The sequence below is a fragment of the Conger conger genome, chromosome 6, assembly GCF_963514075.1.
Source record: "Conger conger chromosome 6, fConCon1.1, whole genome shotgun sequence".
NCBI lineage: Eukaryota > Metazoa > Chordata > Actinopteri > Anguilliformes > Congridae > Conger > Conger conger.
The window spans coordinates 10,465,153-10,482,421 of NC_083765.1; the positions used below are offsets into that span (position 1 = coordinate 10,465,153).

Here is a 17,269-nt window from a genome sequence, read left to right on the forward strand (position 1 = left end):
GCCACCTTACTGTGAATTCTCTGGGGGTGGGAGCCATTGTTGCAGACTGCTTATCGAGTGCCACGCCATAATATTGATGCCATCTTTAAAGAGGACAAAAACACAAAAAGAGGAGCTGCAGAATAGCCCAGAAGCCAGAGCTAATTGCTGCATTTGCCGCTAATGCCCTGCTTCGATCTGGCGAGGAGCATCTCGAAACGCCCTGCCGCGCCGGCTTCAGAAAAGATTACAGCTGGAGACACTCTGTTCCCACTTATAGCCCAATCTTTGTTTCTATAGTGCTGATGGCCTTCTTTACCAGCCATAAAACTGACACTATTAACACCCTCGATGGTAGCATAATGATCAGGAAACTAGGCATGCCACTCCCAGGTCGAAGGTTTGATTCCCAGGTGGTGGAATGGCGTTGTAGTGTAGCAGGGTACTTACGCTGAATGGCTTCAGTACATATCCAGCTGTTTAAATGGGTTTCATGTGAAAATACCATGCTCTGTGTTAGTCAGTGCGGGTGAGAGCCTCTGCTCGAGGCCTTGCTCTGTGTTAGTCAGTGTGGGTGATAGCCTCTGCTCCATGCCTTGCTCTGTGTTAGTCAGTGTCGGTGATAGCCTCTGCTCGAGGCCTTGCTCTGTGTTAGTCAGTGTGGGTGATAGCCTCTGCTCGAGGCCTTGCTCTGTGTTAGTCAGTGTCGGTGATAGCCTCTGCTCGAGGCCTTGCTCTGTGTTAGTCAGTGTGGGTGATAGCCTCTGCTCGATGCCTTGCTCTGTGTTAGTCAGTGCGGGTGATAGCCTCTGCTCCATGCCTTGCTCTGTGTTTGTCAGTGTGGGTGAGAGCCTCTGCTCCATGCCTTGAATGTGGATGTAAGATGCTGCTGACTCAAGCTCAGTTTTAGTTAGAAGTGCAGATGAAGGGGAAGTAGATGATGGATCAGCGTGTCACTGGGGAGGTTATGAAGGAGTAACCCCCTGGTCTTTTTGGGGCGAGCTGCAGTTGTTGTGGGGTTTATACTCAGCAGTTTTTTTTCCTCCTTCAGAGGGCAAATCCCGCAGCTTCCATGCGTTACCCTAGCAGAGTTTTTAAACGTACCGCTGCAGGCATCAGGAGCTGCAATCTGTTGTTGTTTTTATTCTTTTGTTTTTGTGAGCCTACCCAAATTTTAAGTACCTTTGGAGACTTGAGAGGGCGGGAAGAGGAAGGAGTGGGAGAAAAGAGGAGGGAGAGGAGAAAAGAGGCTCTGCAGCACGGAGAACCCTTGGAGCTGCAGCACTGGAGCCCCGTTTCATTTGAGCTCACCCTGCTCCACCTGCCTCCCCTCACGCAGAGAGAGCAGGATTCAGACTGAGGGAGAGCAGGATTCAGACTGAGGGAGAGCAGGATTCAGACTGAGGGAGAGCGGGATTCAGACTGAGGGAGAGCGGGATTCAGACTGAGGGAGAGTGGGATTCTCAGACTGAGAGAGAGCAGGATTCAGACTGAGGGAGAGCAGGTTTCAGACTGAGTGGGATTCAGACTGAGGGAGAGCAGGATTCAGACTGAGGGAGAGCAGCATTCAGACTGAGGGAGAGCAGGATTCAGACTGAGGGAGAGCGGGATTCAGACTGAGGGAGAGCAGGCTTCAGACTGAGAGAGAGCAGGATTCAGACTGAGGGAGAGCAGGTTTCAGACTGAGTGGGATTCAGACTGAGGGAGAGCAGGATTCAGACTGAGGGAGAGCAGCATTCAGACTGAGGGAGAGCAGGATTCAGACTGAGGGAGAGCGGGATTCAGACTGAGGGAGAGCAGGCTTCAGACTGAGAGAGAGCAGGGTTCAGACTGAGAGAGAGCAGGATTCAGACTGAGAGAGAGCGGGATTCAGACTGAGGGAGAGCGGGATTCAGACAGAGAGAGAGCGGGATTCAGACTGAGAGTGAGCGGGATTCAGACTGAGAGAGAGCAGGATTCAGACTGAGAGAGAGCGGGATTCAGACTGAGGGAGAGCAGCAATCAGACTGAGGGAGAGCAGGATTCAGACTGAGGGAGAGCGGGATTCAGACTGAGAGAGAGTGGGATTCAGACTGAGGGAGAGCGGGATTCAGACCGACTGTGCAGAGTACAGAGACAGAGGCAAATAGATAAAACAAATAGAGTTTTGACTTCTAACACACACTTTTATTGGTACATTATGTACTTAATTTATTGTGTTTATAATGAACAATCAAATTGAAGTGCTACATGAAAAATGATGCACAAAACAAATAAATCAAATAAATCTATTTAACTAAGCATTTCTACATCTCTGTGCCACTGTTACCTCTTACGTAAGTCAACATGCATAAAGGCAAAACCAAAGTTCCTCTTCTACATTACATAAAACTTATCCTAGCCCCCAGGCCACTTAGAGAGAGGGAGAGGTGTAGGAGAGGAGAGAGAGAGACTGACTGAGCGAGAGAGAGAGAGAGAGAGAGAGAGAGAGAGAGAGAGAAGCGAAACCAGGGGACGAGAAGAAAGACCATAAGTAGGGGTGAGGGAGGAAGAGATTAATGGGGTGAGGGAGAAAGGAAGAGGGGGATGGGGATAAAGAAAGTGCAGGAGGGTGAGAGAGGGAAAGAGAGGGAAATCAGGAGGACAGCTGAAAGTAGAGGTAGAGCACAAAGAGAAATGGAGAGCGAGAGATTACCTTTATTTAAACATTGCCAAAGAAGGTATTTACAGAAACAGATATCACATGACCTTCAAACCATAACAATGTTCCTAAAATAGATTAAGAAGGGACAAAACGCCCAAAATACACCAAGCGATTCATCGCTATAGAACAATGAAGAAAACGGAGAGAGGGGGAGAGGGAGAGGGAGAGGGAGAGGGAGACAGGGAAAGATGATTGCTTTGTGATAACTTCACTGGCAGTGACAAGCCCATTGTCTGAAACCCCCTCCTTCCCCCCTTGCTTTATACTTCCCTAAGCTCTGCTCACACAAATCACTTTCAACATTTACTGCAGTCAGAGAGACGCAATAATGTGATACCACACACAAGATAGTATATGGAGTTTGGCAGCCCAAGATGTCTCTGTGGGTCACAGTTTGAGAGAGTGTGGATAATGACTGAGCTTTGATTGTTGATGGAAGGCTAATCACTGCGGCTGTTTTCTTCCCTTATAAATAGAATATGTGCATCTAGCACTTGTGATTATGAATATGTGAAAAAATATTTAACATCCTTTTTTTTTTATTTTTATTATTAACTTATGATTGTTTTATTATTGGTGTCATTAATCATTAAGCTATGATAAATGTTATGATAGTATTAGTATAACAGTCATTGTGTTATGTGCATTGTCTTATTCCTGTTGTAATGTGGTTTTCCCCCATTGGGGCTTCATGCATAGCAGTGCATTCTCTCCGTCATTCCAGTGATGCTGCTAGAATTTGAAATGTGAATTTGACAGTCGGAGAAAGAAAGAGAAGAGAAGAGGAGGACAGCGGGGGAGAGAGAGACAGATGGACAGAGGGAGGAAGAGAGGGAGGGGAGAGAGAAAGAGAAAGAAAGAGAAGAAACCCAGGATACATATATTCATTCATACACATCTGCAGGCTTTGTCCCCACATCCTCTCCAGTCATAATGCGGCCTTCGGCATCTGTCACTAATGACATCATTATCTCTGAATGAGCTCCATCCGTTCACTAACTGTGAGCAGTTAGAGAGAGAGAGAGGCCCTCTGTATGAAGGGAGCCTCACAGAGAGAGAGAGAGAGAGAGAGAGAGAGCGAGAGAGAGAGACCCCTCTGTATGAAGGGAGCCTTAGAGAGAGAGAGAGAGAGAGAGAGAGAGAGGCCACTCTGTATGAAGGGAGCCTTAGAGAGAGAGAGACCCTCTGTATGAAGGGAGCATGAGAGAGAGAGAGAGAGAGAGAGAGAGACCCTCTTTATGAAGGGAGCATTAGAGAGACCCTCTGTATGAAGGGAGCATTAGAGAGACCTTCTGTATGAAGGGAGCCTGAGAGAGAGAGAGAGAGAGAGAGACCTTCTGTATGAAGGGAGCCTGAGAGAGAGAGAGAGAGAGAGAGAGAAGGGAGGGAGCATTAGAGAGACCTTCTGTATGAAGGGAGCCTGAGAGAGAGAGAGAGAGAGAGAGAGACCTTCTGTATGAAGGGAGCCTGAGAGAGAGAGAGAGAGAGAGAGAGACCTTCTGTATGAAGGGAGCCTGAGAGAGAGAGAGAGAGAGAGAGAGACCCTCTGTATGAAGGGAGCATTAGAGAGACCCTCTGTATGAAGGGAGTGCTGGAGAAACAGAGGGACAGATCTCTCCTCCTCTCTGTCCGGTCTCTGATGAGGGAGCCCTGGCCTGCCTGCTGAGAGATGATGGTCCAGGAGTGTGGGCCCTGTTGGTAAATGGCCGTGCTCTGGTTGCTGTGACAGGGGGAAATCAATGTCTCTCAGAGCCGTAATGGCTGCTTTCGAGCCACTCCACTGGCTGGAGCCGCGTCGCAGCGCACCTTGGGTCAAGCTGGAGGAAGCGGAAAGAAGAGAAAGAAAGAACGAGGGAGAAATGGGGTCCCTTAGTGTGAGGCACCACATAGAGAAACAAGAGGAAGCGTGAGAGGGAAAGAGAGGCAGTCCCTTAGTGTGAGACATTTGACCCGTGTGGGTAAGTCTGTAAGATGGAGGAATGGGGTCACCTTGAGGCTGAGGGGGAGAGGGAGGCCGCAGGCTGCCAGGTGGGTACGGGGTTAGCCCCCCGGACCCTGGACCTGCAGGTTGCATGTTTGAATCCCAAGTGGATCTCTGCTGTTCTGCCCTTGAGGCATCTCACCGTGTAAATGGGTCACGTAGGGGGGAGATGGTATGCCTGGGAAACGCTCTCTATATGAGCACCTTCCACACAAAGGAGCTGACGCTGTGCACGTTACAAGGTCAAACCCAGTATTATAACCCAGAATGAGAGCAGGAAGTGTGAAATCTTTATTTAAAATATATATATATTTTTCCCTGTCTAGCTACAGGCTAGAACTTTAACTTTGAAACATCCTTGAGAATATTATGCATAGTTTGGCGTGTTTTGCTTGCAGACTTATGGGATCTTTTGCTACTTTTTCAAAGAAGGAACATCTTTTGTATTTTTACCTCTGTTTCCCTTGTTAAACGCCCCCCCACCCCACCCCACCCCGCATCCCCACCCACCCCCCAACTCCACCCCAATTCCACTCCTTCAGAAATGTTTGAGAACAGATAGAATATCTAATGGCGCTTATGGAATCGCGCAGTTGATTGACAGCAGTATGGGTTCTGTCAGGTGAGCTTCAAGCAGAGGCCGGTGAATGTCTTAAGAGCCTGACAGAGGGAACACACTCAACAAACCCCAGACTCTGCCACTCGCGCGCGCACACACGCACGCACGCACGCACGCACGCACGCACGCACGCACGCACACACACACACTCACGCACACACACACACACACCTTCACACACACACACACACACACACACACACTCGCGCGCACACACACACACACACACACACTCGCGCACACACACACACACACACCTTCACACACACACACACACACACACTCGCGCGCACACACACACACTCGCACGCGCACACACACACACACACGCGCACACACACACACACACACACACTCGCGCGCACACACACACACACACACACACACGCGCGCGCACACACACACACACACCTTCACACACACACACACACACACACACACACACACACACTCACGCACACACACACACACACACCTTCACACACATACACACACACTCACACACTCACACACACACACTCTCACACACACACACACACACACACACACACACACCTTCACACACATGGATATACTGTATACTGAAAGCGGCTGAAAATTGGATGGGGATGGATGGCATGAGGACATTAGCATTGTCTTCACCTTTTCACTCCCGTCAAATAGAAACCAGGCTGGGGTCACTGTGGCTGGCCCAGATTAACCGCTCAGAAAATGACTCTGGAGCTGGGTGCTGCTGTGGGCTCTGCTCTGTAGTAGTGGGACTGCTCTGTAGTAGTGGGACTGCTCTGTAGTAGTGGGACTGCTCTGTAGTAGTGGGACTGCTCTGTAGTAGTGGGACTGCTCTGTAGTAGTGGGACTGCTCTGTAGTAGTGGGACTGCTCTGTAGTAGTGGGACTGCTCTGTAGTAGTGGGACTGCTCTGTAGTAGTGGGACTGCTCTGTAGTAGTGGGGCTCTGCTCCATGGTGTCTGTAATGGGAGACTGCTCCATTACATTACATTATCGGCGTTTGGCAGACGCTCTTATCCAGAGCGACGTACAACAAAGTGCATACCCATAACCAGGGCTAAGTGCGCTGAAAGACCCTAGAGGGAAGTACAATTTCAATTGCTACCCGTGCTTCGTAGCTGACTGTCCTCTAGGTGGGTCCAGCTGGCTGCTGATGTTTAGCGACCTCCTGAAAATGCAAACACGAGGTCTGGGGTCAACGCCAGCCCACTGCTTTTCCGTCTTTTTCTCTGCTGATGTTCCTGAGCAGATGCTGGAATACACTGTGCCGAGGCGGGGGTCAGGAGAAAATGAGGACCCTTCGGATGTATTGAAAACATGGCGCATATGAAAGTGTGAATATTCATCATGGCTTCTGAACCACACACTTCTCTATTTTCAGGATGGTTTGCAATTAAGTATCTCAAATTTGAAGGGAAGTGTTACCTTTAAGAGATTTAGTATGTTACACCCTGACTATGTTAATGCAACGTTGCACGTGTTGTAATTTACGTCAGCGTACAGACGTTTAGAATTGAACTACGAGTAGCTTCCTCTGCTGGAGTTCGATAAGGGCACAGGAGGGGAGGGCTGCCACACTAATTTAGCGCTGATTTTTAAAAAACATTTAAATGACAGCAGAATGAGGTCCCAGCAAGATTGGCATCTGTTTTCATACGCAGTGCCGCTAAGCCGCCGCGTCTGAGAGTGGATATGCGGAGAATAATGAGAGCCTGATCCCTCAGCCCGAGACGCACAGAGAAATACCTCTCTGACGCGCCTCTGGAGGATTAGCCGGTTTTTAAACGTCCCTGCTGCTCGTGTGTCGTTCCCGTGCGGGTGTGTTCCAGCGCTCCTGCTCTGCTCTGCTGAAGAGGACCCGCCCACAGACGGAGCAGTCCGTTTCATTGGCCAGCGCACTGTGCCTGTGCCGCTGTGAGATTGCCATCAGTCGTCACATCGCCCTTGTCTGAGCGCGCTCGCTGACAAATGGCTCTCCTCAACCGGCTCTCAGCCACTGTCTGAGTGCGTGCGTGTGTCTGTGTGTGTGTGTCTGTGTGTGTGTGTGTGTCTGTGTGTGTGTGTATATGAGTGTGTGTGTGTGTTTGTGCGTGTGTATATAAGTGTGTGTGTGTGTGTCTGTGTGTGTGTATATAAGTGTGTGTGTGTGTGTGTCTGTGTGTGTATATAAGTGTGTGTGTGTGTTTGTGCGTGTGTGCATGTGCATGCATGCGTGTGAACATTTGTGTGTGTGTGTGTGTGTGTGTGTATTTATGTGTGTGTGTGTGTGTGTGAATGTGTGTGCGTGTATGCGTGTGTGTATGTGTGTATGTATGCTTGTGTGTGTGTGAGCGAGCGCGCGCACACTTGCGCGCATTTATATGTGTGCGCGCAAGTGTGTGTACGTGCATGCGTGTGCGTGCAGAATGCTGTGTTATTTGTTGAAAACAATGCATGTCTGTGTGTGTTTGTATCTCTGTTGTATGTCTGTGTGTGTGCTTCTGCTTGTATAGCAGACATCAATATAGAGACTATTTGCAGTTATGTGTAGAGGCAAGTATAAATCATTGGCACTTGTTCGAGACGGGCAGCAGAATCTTGTGCCCCAGATGGTCCCAGGCTTTTCTGCCATCATCATTTGTGACATCACACCCCTCTGTCTCCCATTTTGGCTTTGGAAACCAGAGCCAAAATGGCAGCGCTTAACCCAGGGCCCAGGTTTCGGTCATGTTGATCTGTGCTCACACTCCACCAGTCCTTCACATTGTCCATTGGGCAGCATGGCTTGACTCCAGACAACAGTAGCGTAACATGATGGCGGCAGTTTGCTTCAGCAGTAGCATGTCTGGGCTTGCGACCAGAAGGCGTTAAGTTTGATGGCGTCGTACCCCGGAGCAAGGCATTTAACCTCAACTACTTCCATAAAGACCCGGCTGTAAAAATGGATAATAAGTTAAACCTGTGGTAAAGTGACTCTGCATAACAATGTGTGCCAAGCAAATGGCTAATAAAAAGGCGTGCGGGTTATGTGTTGGGTTTGAGTGAAACTGCTGTGGCCAGTACCTCTCCAGGGCATGCAGGAAGCCAGCGGAACTCCTAATTAAAGCTTTCCTTCATCCTGGCTTGAGTAGCACAGGGCCCAGTGAAGCCAATCAGCATGCTCATAGTAATCTGTCTTATTCCTGATTAACAAGGTGTGCTTTGTCCTCAGTGTGCACACAGACACACACACACGCACGCACGCACACACACACACACACACGCACACAGACACACACGCACGCACACACACACGCACTCACACACTCACCTGTGCATCAAAGAGACTAAAATCATTTCATGTTCTGCTGTGTCCCCTTGAGATTACAAACACACTCCTCCAAGATGTCTGTCTTTAGTTTTTTGTTTTGTTTCTTCAGCAGCAGAGATGGACCACTCCAAGTCATTCAGCTAGAATGCAGTACTCTGCATAAATTATAGTTCAGGTTACAGGTCAAGTTAAGCTCCCTGTTAACTGTCTCTCTGCGCTCTCTATACACACACACAGGCACGCGCGCACACACTCAGACACACACACACGCACGCACACACACACAGGCACACACACACACCCGACATAATCCCTTTACATTTCCACCCAAGTTGATTCAAGTACATAATTTCGTTAAAAATGACCCCCTTATCTCCCATGCTGTACTTCTCAGAGAGCAGTTTGAAATGAGTTCCCAGTAGAGCTGTGGTAAGCACGTACAGTAAATAACAGTGTGGGAGTGTATTTTCCAGCCCTGGCCGGGGACAGGGGTTGACCCTGGAGTGGTGTACCTTTGTACCCAGTAGAGTTCCTGATCTAAAATGTGGTCACAGAGTAGGAAAATGTTTTAAGCAAGTATAGCCATTTAAATAATTAGGCACTGGATTGTGTTCATTTATTAAACCTGGGATGGTGCGGGGCTGGTTTGAGAGTGCACCCCTTCCGCAGTGTGACCTGGCTGAGTAGCTGCACCAAAGCCAAACAGCCGGGAGCCGGAGGGGAACGAGCTCAGTCCATTAGCTCATTATCCTACAGAGAAACATCAATGGGAGCAGGAAGGCGTAATTACAGGCTTGTCCTGAGACAAATGTCAGAACAGCGCTTAGTCTGACAGTGTCCTCGGTCACAGTGTACTGTCTGTGTCTGTCTGTGTGTGTGTCTCTGTCTCTGTCTGAGCCTCTGTCTCTGTGTTTTAAATATTATTTTCTCCCTGGATTTTTCAGGATTTGTTACTTTCCCCTTTTTATTCACAGGGAAACCTGCTGTGTTTGTGTAGGATTTGTGAGAATTATGTCTGGAATTATGTGCGCTTGTGGAATGGTGAATGTGTTTGTTGTGCAGAAGCCCTGACTGAAATGCTGAAGCCCACAGTGTGTGTTCTCTCAGGTTCACTGATGTCTCTCTCTCTCTCTCTATCTCTGTTTCTCCTCTCCAGTGCTCAGTGGACTCTGCTCCAACGACTGCCCAGAGAAAGTGAAGGTGAGTCCGGGCACGAGTCTCCTCTCTGCGTGGGTCTGTGTGGAGGGGCAGGGGCGGCAGAGTGGGGGGGGCAGAGAGAGAGAGAGAGAGAGAGAGAGAGAGGGAGAGAGAGGAGAGAGAGGGAGAGAGAGGGAGAGAGAGGGAGAGAGAGATGGTGTTGGGGGCGGGGGGGGGTACGCTGGGCCATGGCCAAACCCCACAGGAAGTACTCCCATTCTCCTGCTCTACTACTGAGAGAGAGAGAGAAAGAGAGAGAGAGAGATGGACTGATAGATAGATGGAGGTAAGGATTGGGGGAGGGGGAGAGGGGGAGGGGGAGAGGGGGAGAGGGAGATGAGTAGCAGTGTGTGGCCCAGGTGTTCTCCAGCATTGCCTGACAGACTCCAGTGACTGATCATCGAGCAGTACAAACATGGTCTTGCTCCCTTTATTATGTGTCAGGCTCTAATGCAAAGACACTGATCCTCCATGACGGCTCTGCACTGGCCCTGCTGCAGAGCCCTGCACCCGTGCATGCTGGGAAGGGCCGGGATGTCTCCACTGATTAAAATGAGTAGCCGTGGGCTTAAGAAGAAGGAAATCTTTGCACTCGGATCACGTATTTACACGCTCGGTGCGACACATCCAATCCAACGCTCTCTGGGTTTAATTTCGGAATACATATTATCTTTGTCAGATAAGTTAAAAATGTAATTTTCTATATTTGAAATGAAAATGGTAAAGTTGAATCTCATTTCTGTTTTGTGCAACCCCAGGTTGAGCCTAAATATATCAGCCTTGCTTCAGAGGTTAAGTGATGTAAGAAAGATTATACTTGGGATGGGATTTCGATTGTCCAAAACAGCACACCATTACCCAGAATGCCCCTGTTCACCTGATCCCTGCTCCACCCTTTCTGTGAGACTGTGCGTTTGAAGATGGGGGAAGGAAGGGGCTTTCTCCCCGTGGCTATGAAAATTCATTTCTAGTTTCAGGACTAATTCAATTCATTACCATTTTGAGGGATTATTGGCCGCGGCCGGGAAGGAGACATCATTGTTGTCGGCGCTGAAGCGGCCAGCTGCAGAAAATCCTTCGCCGGGCTGCTGTCCTGTTCTGTGGAAGCCTGTGATTTAAGCCCTGTCCGAGCTAATTCGCATTCAGCGTCTGATGCGGATTCGGCTCGACATGTCCACAGCTTTATTCACAGAGGAAGTACAGCCCCAGTCTACTTCAGTCTCTAAAGTAGGGCTTTCACTTCTGAACTGACACCATTCCCAACCCGGCAACCGGTCGTTTACTCCGGGTAGGTTGCCTTAGCGTGTACTTATGCTGTGTCACAGCGATCCCTCAAGTAGCCTAACCTGCAGGTCTTTGTTATTTTGATTGGCTTAATAATCATCTCCCTCTCCATCTCCGTTTATACGAGCGCTCTCCTACGAAACGTCGGCCGTGTATCATCCAAATGGGTGCTGCACGTTAGTGGCCGTTTACGATAGTCGCCCCTCTTCGCGGTGAAGTGCCTTTACATCACACGTTGAAAGGTGCTATAAACTTGCGGTCCAATATTGCTCGGTTAAGGGTCTGTATCGCTGAAGCTGCAAGGCTTCTGCCTCTGAGATCTTTCCTGGACTAGCGGTCTTAGAGACCTGAGAAAAGACCCGTCTGGCGGCCGTTCGCCCTGTCTTCACCCCGCTGGATCTGTCCAGAGCGAGAACTGTGAGCCGCCCCTCGTGACCTCGGGGTCGGGGTGTTGTCCCAGCGGCGAGCGGCTGTGTGAGGCGTGGCGTCTCGTCTCGTCTCTGAACCCCGCTGTGCTTCTGCTGTGGGAACTCCGTTAGGTTTGAGCTCCGTGCGGTCGCTGAGTCCGTCGGGCGAAAGGGGCGCGGGCTGAAATTACATTACATTACATTATTGGCATTTGGCAGACGCTCTTATCCAGAGCGACGTACAGTTGATTAGACTAAGCAGGGGTTAAGGGCCCCGGAGCATTGCGGGGTTAAGGGCCTTGCTCAAGGGCCCAACAGCTGTGCGGATGTTATTGTGGCTACACCGGGATTAGAACCACCGACCTTGTGTGTCCCAGTCCTTTACCTTAACCACTACGCTACAGGCGTAGATGACGAGTCTCTTCAAATGAGCGTCGTCAGTGAGCGGGTCTGGAAGAAACAGCATCCAGCCCTGCGAGTCTGTTTTGAAGTCTGTTACATAACAGACTCTACAGCCTAACCAGATGGTCAGCTCTCTGTCCTCTCTTCTCCCCAACTGCAGGAGTTTCTCATTCTGCATTAGTTATAATTAGTGTCTGTGTGTACACTCAGTGAGCAAGTTATTATGTAGACCTGTAAACCAGCTTGTTCATGCAAATATGGAATTAGCCGATCATGTGGCATCAGCTAAATGCATAAAAGCATGCAGACATGGTCAAGATGTTCAGCTGTTTTTCAGACCAAAATTTCCGAATGGGGAAGAACTGTTACTTATACCGTGGAATGACTGTTGGTGCCAAACAGGGTGGTTTGAGTATCTCAGAAACTGTTGATCTTCTGTGATTTTCACACACAGTCTCTAGAGTTTGCAGAGAACGGTGTGAAAGACAATTATGCATGCCGTGTGAATGAGAGAGGACAGAGGAGAAGGGCCAGACTGGTCATACCTGACAAAGATGACAGTAATGTGAATAAATCCGCATTAAAACAGTAATATGCAGAAGAGCATCTCTGAACACACAATGTGTCAAACGTTAAGTGGATAGGCTACAGCAGCAGAAGATCAATACGTCAAAAAAAAAAAAAAACTCTAATAAATACCTAATGTAGTGTATAATTCATGGGAACCCAAGGGAAAATCATCCAATGACATGGTAGTGGTCAGGTCCTTTCATATTTATAAGCATAAAAGGTGTCAGTTTCAACAGTAGAGAGAGAAAAATCAATTCTAAGAATACATAGCCGACTGGTTACTCTGTGGTTATATCTGTACAGCTGAACCCAGAATGATGAATGACTTTTGACCTCTGACCCACTTACCGGTCAGAAGAGACTGAATGAGCCTGTCCCTGTCTGCCCCTCTGCAGCCCTTCGGAGTGAACCAGCGGGGCCCTACGTCATGTACACCACGGTGGACTCCAACGGCAACCTGAAGAACGCCTCCGGTGAGGCGGGGCGGGTTGGGAAGCTGTCGTTCTAGAAAGGCCTTCTCCTGCCCCCACCCCTCTCCTGCCCCCACCCCTCTCCTGCCCCCCAACCCTCTCCTGCCCCCACCCTTCTCCTGCCCCCCACCCCTCTCCTGCCCCTACCCTTCTCCTGCCCCCTCCCCTCTCCTGCCCCCACCCCTCTCCTGCCCCCACCCCTCTCCTGCCCCCACCCTTCTCCTGCCCCCCACCCTTCTCCTGCCCCCCACCCCTCTCCTGCCCCTACCCGTCTCCTGCCCCCACCCCTCTCCTGCCCCTACCCCTCTCCTGCCCCTACCCTTCTCCTGCCCCCACCCCTCTCCTGCCCCACCCCTCTCCTGCCCCCACCCTTCTCCTGCCCCCCACCCTTCTCCTCCCCCTGCCCCCCCACCCCTCTCCTGCCCCCACCCCTCTCCTGCCTCTTTGGTGCTGTGTTTTCTCAGATGATGGCTCTGTGTCCTATCATAGCCGCGAGAGTGCGGCAGGGCTTCCTGTTACAGAGTGGTGGGCTTCAGGCCCCTTGTCTGCTCCTGGATAGGCATGCAGGCGAAGAGGAGGGAGAGGAGGGAGAGGAGGGAGAATGAGGAAGAGGAAGAGTGAGGGCACGTCCCTGCTGCGTGTGAGGACAGTCCGCTTCAGTGGAGGGTGGCAGTCGGGAGAGACGTTATGTAAGGTCCGCATGGTGACTGCCCCGTAATTAGAGGGAGGTCTGTCTCATAGGGCCAATATTAAGTTCTTATGAGAGAAATCTGCATGAGTAAAATATTGATAAAATTAATCCTTTTCTCCTCCGCCGTGTTCCAAACCCTGTACATCCCTAGCCAGATTTCCACTGGGAGTTGAGTCAGATAGCGGAGGTTACCCTGGTGATGGAGGTTCTCCCCTCTCATGCCCTACTGAGGCTCCACAGCATGCTGTCAATCACAGACCCATTTCAGCCAATCAGAGCGTTTTGTCAATAGTTAAATGAGATGATTGGTGTACAACGCACGCAGGTCCCGGGATTCTCTCTGATTGGTACGCTGGACAGCCGGCGTTCCCCTCTCCTGAGCAGGCTTATCTGCCGCTGTGCGCCGCTGAAGGAGTCTCATCCACTGTAATTACAGGAACCGGCAACGCGGAACACCGTGTCCCCCGGCAACAGCAGCCCAGACGACGCGCTTGTGATGAGAAAGCTGAAAAGTCTTACTTACTTTATTTCCTTGCTCAGCAGACGCGCTTATCCGAAGCAACTCGCACAACTTTTTACTTTGCATTTCCCCCCCCCTGTTTACATAGTAATGACTACAGTCCGTCTGCAGCCGGATATTTAGCGGAGCAGTTCAGGTTAAGCGCTGCTGCTGTGCCCCACCACGCATGTGAACCTGCAACCTCTGCGTTACAGCTTAACGCGGATCCTCGCTGCTGTGGCACTTTTCAATTGTCAGCGATGATGAAATGCAGGTGAATGGAGAGCACTGAGCCAGCAAGGCCAGGAGCCAAAATGGCCGCCCGGACACCCTGTGAGGGGCGGGGCACGGCGAGGCAGCTCACTGTATATCTAACCGTCTCCCAGACGCCGTGCTCCTCCTACCAGATTAATTATTCATGAGCTGAAAGGGTGGCGGTTATTTTTAGACTGGTTAAAAACAGTGAACTTAAGCACACCTTGTGCCTGCGGTTAGAAAACTGGCAAAAAAAAAACGCTGTACTGTGAAAACAAATGATCTGCGTTTAAAAGCCTGGGCCCATTAGTGGGCAGTGTGCTGTTGTCCTGTCCTCTCTCATCAGGCTCACCGGGGCGTGCTGTAAATACTACATGAGCCTGAGTCTGGGCCGGAGATTCACCCGGAGGAGCCGCTGCTAGTTAACACCGGGCCTGACACGGCTTCCCTCACCTTCCCGCTGCTGGGATGTGCGTTCCGCGGCGGTTCTGTTCTCCGCTGCCTGCTCTCCAGCCGTCCCAGAGACCTCGCTAACTCGCTAATTCTGCGCCGCGCTGCTAACGGACGCAACGTGTTAACGGAGATTTATTCCTGACTGGCTTCACCCACCCTTTCTATATAAATCCTCATAACCATGGCACCGTGCAGTAAATCAGGCATGCATCTGAATGTGTATGAGGTGATTTATTAAACATGGGGTATGTAGATAAGTGTGGGTGGGTGAGGGTTGGCATGGCGATGGCGGAGGACAGGTCACTGTGTGGGTTTGTGCAGTACGGCGGTGCGCAGGGCCTCTTTAACGCGGCTTCCTGCTCCGGATGTGGCTTCCTCCATAGCCACAGCCGTCCTGCCTGAATCCTGCATCCGTCAGAGAGGGGGTTGCCACAGGGCAGGGGCCCATCGTAGAGTCTGCCCCACAGGGCAGGGGCCCAGCGTAGAGTCTGCCCCACAGGGCAGGGGCCCAGTGTAGAGTCTGCCCCACAGGGCAGGGGCCCATCGTAGAGTCTGCCCCACAGGGCAGGGGCCCAGTGTAGAGTCTGCCCCACAGGGCAGGGGCCCAGCGTAGAGTCTGCCCCACAGGGCAGGGGCCCAGCGTAGAGTCTGCCCCACAGGGCAGGGGCCCAGCGTAGAGTCTGCCCCACAGGGCAGGGGCCCAGCGTAGAGTCTGCCCCACAGGGCAGGGGCCCAGCGTAGAGTCTGCCCCACAGGGCAGGGGCCCAGCGTAGAGTCTGCCCCACAGGGCAGGGGCCCAGCGTATAGTCTGCCCCACAGGGCAGGGGCCCAGCGTAGAGTCTGCCCCACAGGGCAGGGGCCCAGCGTAGAGTCTGCCCCACAGGGCAGGGGCCCATCGTAGAGTCTGCCCCACAGGGCAGGGGCCCATCGTAGAGTCTGCCCCACAGGGCAGGGGCCCAGTGTAGAGTCTGCCCCACAGGGCAGGGGCCCAGCGTAGAGTCTGCCCCACAGGGCAGGGGCCCAGTGTAGAGTCTGCCCCACAGGGCAGGGGCCCAGCGTAGAGTCTGCCCCACAGGGCAGGGGCCCAGCGTAGAGTCTGCCCCACAGGGCAGGGGCAGTGACATGTAGTGGGTCCGGGAGCCAAGCAGCAACCATACATACAACGTCCAATGCTCAATGTGCAAAAAATCTTTTTTAAAAAAACCTTGCAATTTGCAGAACCTGTTTCAACCGCATGGGAAGAAAATGTGTCGTTTTTTCTGAAATTTTCCCTTTGTAAGTGATTGATATCCTACTACTTTGTTTAATGTGGAAACTTGGATAAAGTTTGCATTTGTGCTATAATTGGCATCAGCAGGCTGTAGCCTATAATATTAGCAATGGCTCTCTCTCTCTCTCTCCCTCTCTCCCTCTCTCCCTCCTTCCCTCTCTCTCTCTCCCTCTCTCCCTCCTTCCCTCTCTCTCTCTCTCTCTCCCTCCTTCCCTCTCTCCCTCTCCCTCTCCCTCTCTCTCTCCCTCCCTCCATCTCTCTCTCCTCCTTCCCTCTCTCTCTCTCTCTCTCTCTCCCTCTCCCTCTCCCTCTCTCTCTCTCTCTCTCTCCCTCCTTCCCTCTCTCTCTCTCTCTCTCTCTATTGCTCCTTTCTTAGCCCCCCTCTCATCTCTCTGTCTCTGCCCCCCTCCCTTTCTCTCTTTTCCTCTCTCTCTCTCTCTCACGCCCTTGAAATAATTCCTGAAGCAGTGCCTGGCTTCTGAGGGACGGGGCTCCTTTGATACAGGGACTCAGTCGTGATCCGTCAGTGCGGGAGGGGCCGAGGTTTGGAGGGGTATTATCAAAGGAGATTGGAGAGCGGGAAAAGTTTCTTCCTAGACGGTGAAGCGGTGCGTCCGCGTTACCTCTCCTCACCTCTGCGTGTCAGGCGGCCGTCTGCGGGGACTGCTAATGTTCCTCTGCGCTCAGAGAAACGGCACTAAAGCAGGGGAAGAGAGCGGGGAATGAAAGCAGGGAGGCTGACCCGGGGGGAGAGGAGGGAGGAGAGAAAAACTTTTCTTTAAGAACCCGAGCCTTTCGTTCCCGGGGCTGTGCTCCCGGAGCAGAGCTGGAGAGGAGAGGGTTTTGCTGAACCCTCCTCCGGTCTTTACGGCTGAGACTGGGACATCCTGCAAATCTGTGCGACCGTGTTCCTGCCCCCATTACCCAGAATGCACCAGCGTACTGTCTCTAACCCCCAAACGTTCTTCAGGTACTTTTGCGCCGTAACAAGAGTTTTGTCAATTCTGGGCATGTTCACTCTGTGGTGTACTAGCTGAGCTGTTAGCACAGGCGAAACACAGGCACGCGCTGCACCGGTCCGGCAGAGGAGGCCAGGAATAGCACGCCCACCGAAACCCTCCCTCCCTGAGCAGTGTGCCGCACGCTGGGTCCACGCCGGGCGCTCGCCGCCAGGCTGGGGTCAGAGGTCGTGCGGGGGGCTGATGGGTAACT

General features: G+C 51.5%; 1 protein-coding gene across 1 annotated transcript in view; it reads left to right on the top strand.

The window, feature by feature from the left end:
• itfg1 (integrin alpha FG-GAP repeat containing 1) overlaps positions 1–17,269 on the top strand; it is a 132,803-nt gene that overhangs the window by 68,396 nt on the left and 47,138 nt on the right. The window contains exon 13 of the mRNA XM_061245001.1: positions 9,716–9,759. Coding sequence (XP_061100985.1) covers positions 9,716–9,759 — 44 coding nt within the window. The remainder of the gene's footprint in view (positions 1–9,715; positions 9,760–17,269) is intronic.